A 1,950-nucleotide genomic window follows, 5' to 3' on the forward strand; every position below is an offset into this window, starting at 1 on the left:
CGAGACAGGAGGATCGCTTGAGTCCAGGAGTTTGGGACCAGCCTAGGCAACATAGTGAGACCCCGTCTCTACTAAAAATTAAAAGTTAGCTGAGGTGATGACCCACGACTGTAGTCCCAGCTACTTGGGAGGCTGAGATGGGAGGGTCTCTTGAGCCTGGGGATTCGAAGCTGCAGTGAGGCAGTGAGCTATGACTGTACCACTGCACTCCAGCCTGGGTAACAGAGCATAACCCTGAAAAAAAAAAAGGAAGGAAGGAAGAGAGAAAGAGAGAGAGAGAGAGAAAGAAAGAGAAAGCAAGAAAGAAAGAGAAAGAAAGAAAGAAAGAAGGAAAGAAAGAAAGAAAGAAAGAAAGAAAGAAAAGAAAAAGAAAGAAGAGAGAGACAAAGAGAAAGAAAGAAAGAAAGAGAGAGAGACAAAGAAAGAGAAAGAAAGAAAGAAAGAGAGAGAGGCTGGGTGTGTTGACTCATGCCTGTAATCCCAGCATTTTGGGAGGCTGAGGTGGGCAGATCACCTGAAGTCAGGAGTTCAAGACCAGCCTGGCCAACATGGTGAAACCTCATCTCTACTGAAAATACAAAAATGAGCCAGGCGTGGTGGCGTGCACCTGTAATCTCAGCTATTCAGGAGGCTGAGGCAGGAAAATCACTTGAACCCGGGAGGTGGAGGTTGCAGTGAGCCGAGATTGCACCTTTGCACTCCAGCCTGGGCAACAGAGCAAGACTCTGCTCAAAAAAAGAAAGAAAGAAAGGACTGTTATTGCCCCCAAATTACAGTTGAGGAAAGCAAAGCCCAGAAACACTAAGTAATCTATGCAATTCACACAGCAGATCTGAACCCAGGCGGTCCGATTCTGAAGCCTGTGGTCCTATCCACTATGATTTTTTTGGGCATATCTTCTATCCCAGGCCCCTCATGGCCCACTTTCCCTCCAAGCATGTCCCTACATGCCTCACTGCAGCCTTGAATCCCCGGGCTCAAGAGACCCTCCCATCTCAGCCTCCCAAGTAGCTGGGACTACAGTCGTGGGTCATCACCTCAGCTAACTTTTAATTTTTAGTAGAGACGGGGTCTCACTATGTTGCCTAGGCTGGTCTCAAACTCCTGGACTCAAGCAATCCTCCTGCTTCGGCCTCTCAAAGTTCTGGGATCACAGGTGTGAGCCACCTTTTCTTTGAGGGGCAGTTGTGAGGACTCCCTGAGACGGCGATTCTGCCCTGACAGAATCCTTTGCCTCTCTGTGCTCCGTTTCTCCATCTGTTAAACAACGAGGTTCCCAGCTTCTAGGGCACTTCCCCACCGCTCTCACTCCTTTTGAAAAATTGTTTCAATTTTTAAATAGTAAAAAATTGTTTAGATTTGTATTTTTAGAAGAGAAGGGGTTTCACCATGTTGCCCAGACTGGTCTTGAACTCCTGACCTCAGGCAATCTGCCTCCACCTTAGCCTCCCAAAGTGCTTGGATTACAGACGTGAGCCACCACGGCTGGCCCCGGATAATTCCTTAATTCTGAGGATGCTAAGCCCTCACCCATCTGAGTGTCAACCCTGGAATCAAGGCGAGGGATGGGGAGCAGGGCTGCGGGACGGCGGGAAAGGGGGTGCTAGACGAGCCTTCCAGGGCTCACAGGTGTCCTTGGGAAGAGAGGTCATGATGGAGGAGGGTAGAGGGACCTTGGGGATCTCAAGAACGTCCCTGTGCCCTTAGATCGTCCTGCCACCCCATCTGGAGCGCATTCGGGAGAAGCTGGCGGAGAACATCCACGAGCTCTGGGCACTGACCCGCATTGAGCAAGGCTGGACCTACGGCCCGGTGAGGCGCTGCCTGCAGCCTGCGTGAGGCCAGCTAGACTTGTGGTGCCAGGAGGGAGAACGGCTCACCGGCGGGGAGGAGGGAAGGACCGCAGGGCACCAGGGGGTCCTTGGACTGAGGGTGGCACAACTAGGGTTG

The 1,950-nt window shown here is 51.3% G+C and overlaps 1 protein-coding gene across 1 annotated transcript in view; it reads left to right on the forward strand.

Moving 5' to 3' along the window:
* Positions 1–1,950, forward strand: part of RYR1 (ryanodine receptor 1 (skeletal)) — a 179,040-nt gene that overhangs the window by 26,984 nt on the left and 150,106 nt on the right. The window contains exon 17 of the mRNA XM_011973401.1: positions 1,708–1,807. Coding sequence (XP_011828791.1) covers positions 1,708–1,807 — 100 coding nt within the window. The remainder of the gene's footprint in view (positions 1–1,707; positions 1,808–1,950) is intronic.

The sequence above is a fragment of the Mandrillus leucophaeus genome, unplaced genomic scaffold, assembly GCF_000951045.1.
Source record: "Mandrillus leucophaeus isolate KB7577 unplaced genomic scaffold, Mleu.le_1.0 Scaffold137, whole genome shotgun sequence".
In the NCBI taxonomy this organism is placed as follows: domain Eukaryota; kingdom Metazoa; phylum Chordata; class Mammalia; order Primates; family Cercopithecidae; genus Mandrillus; species Mandrillus leucophaeus.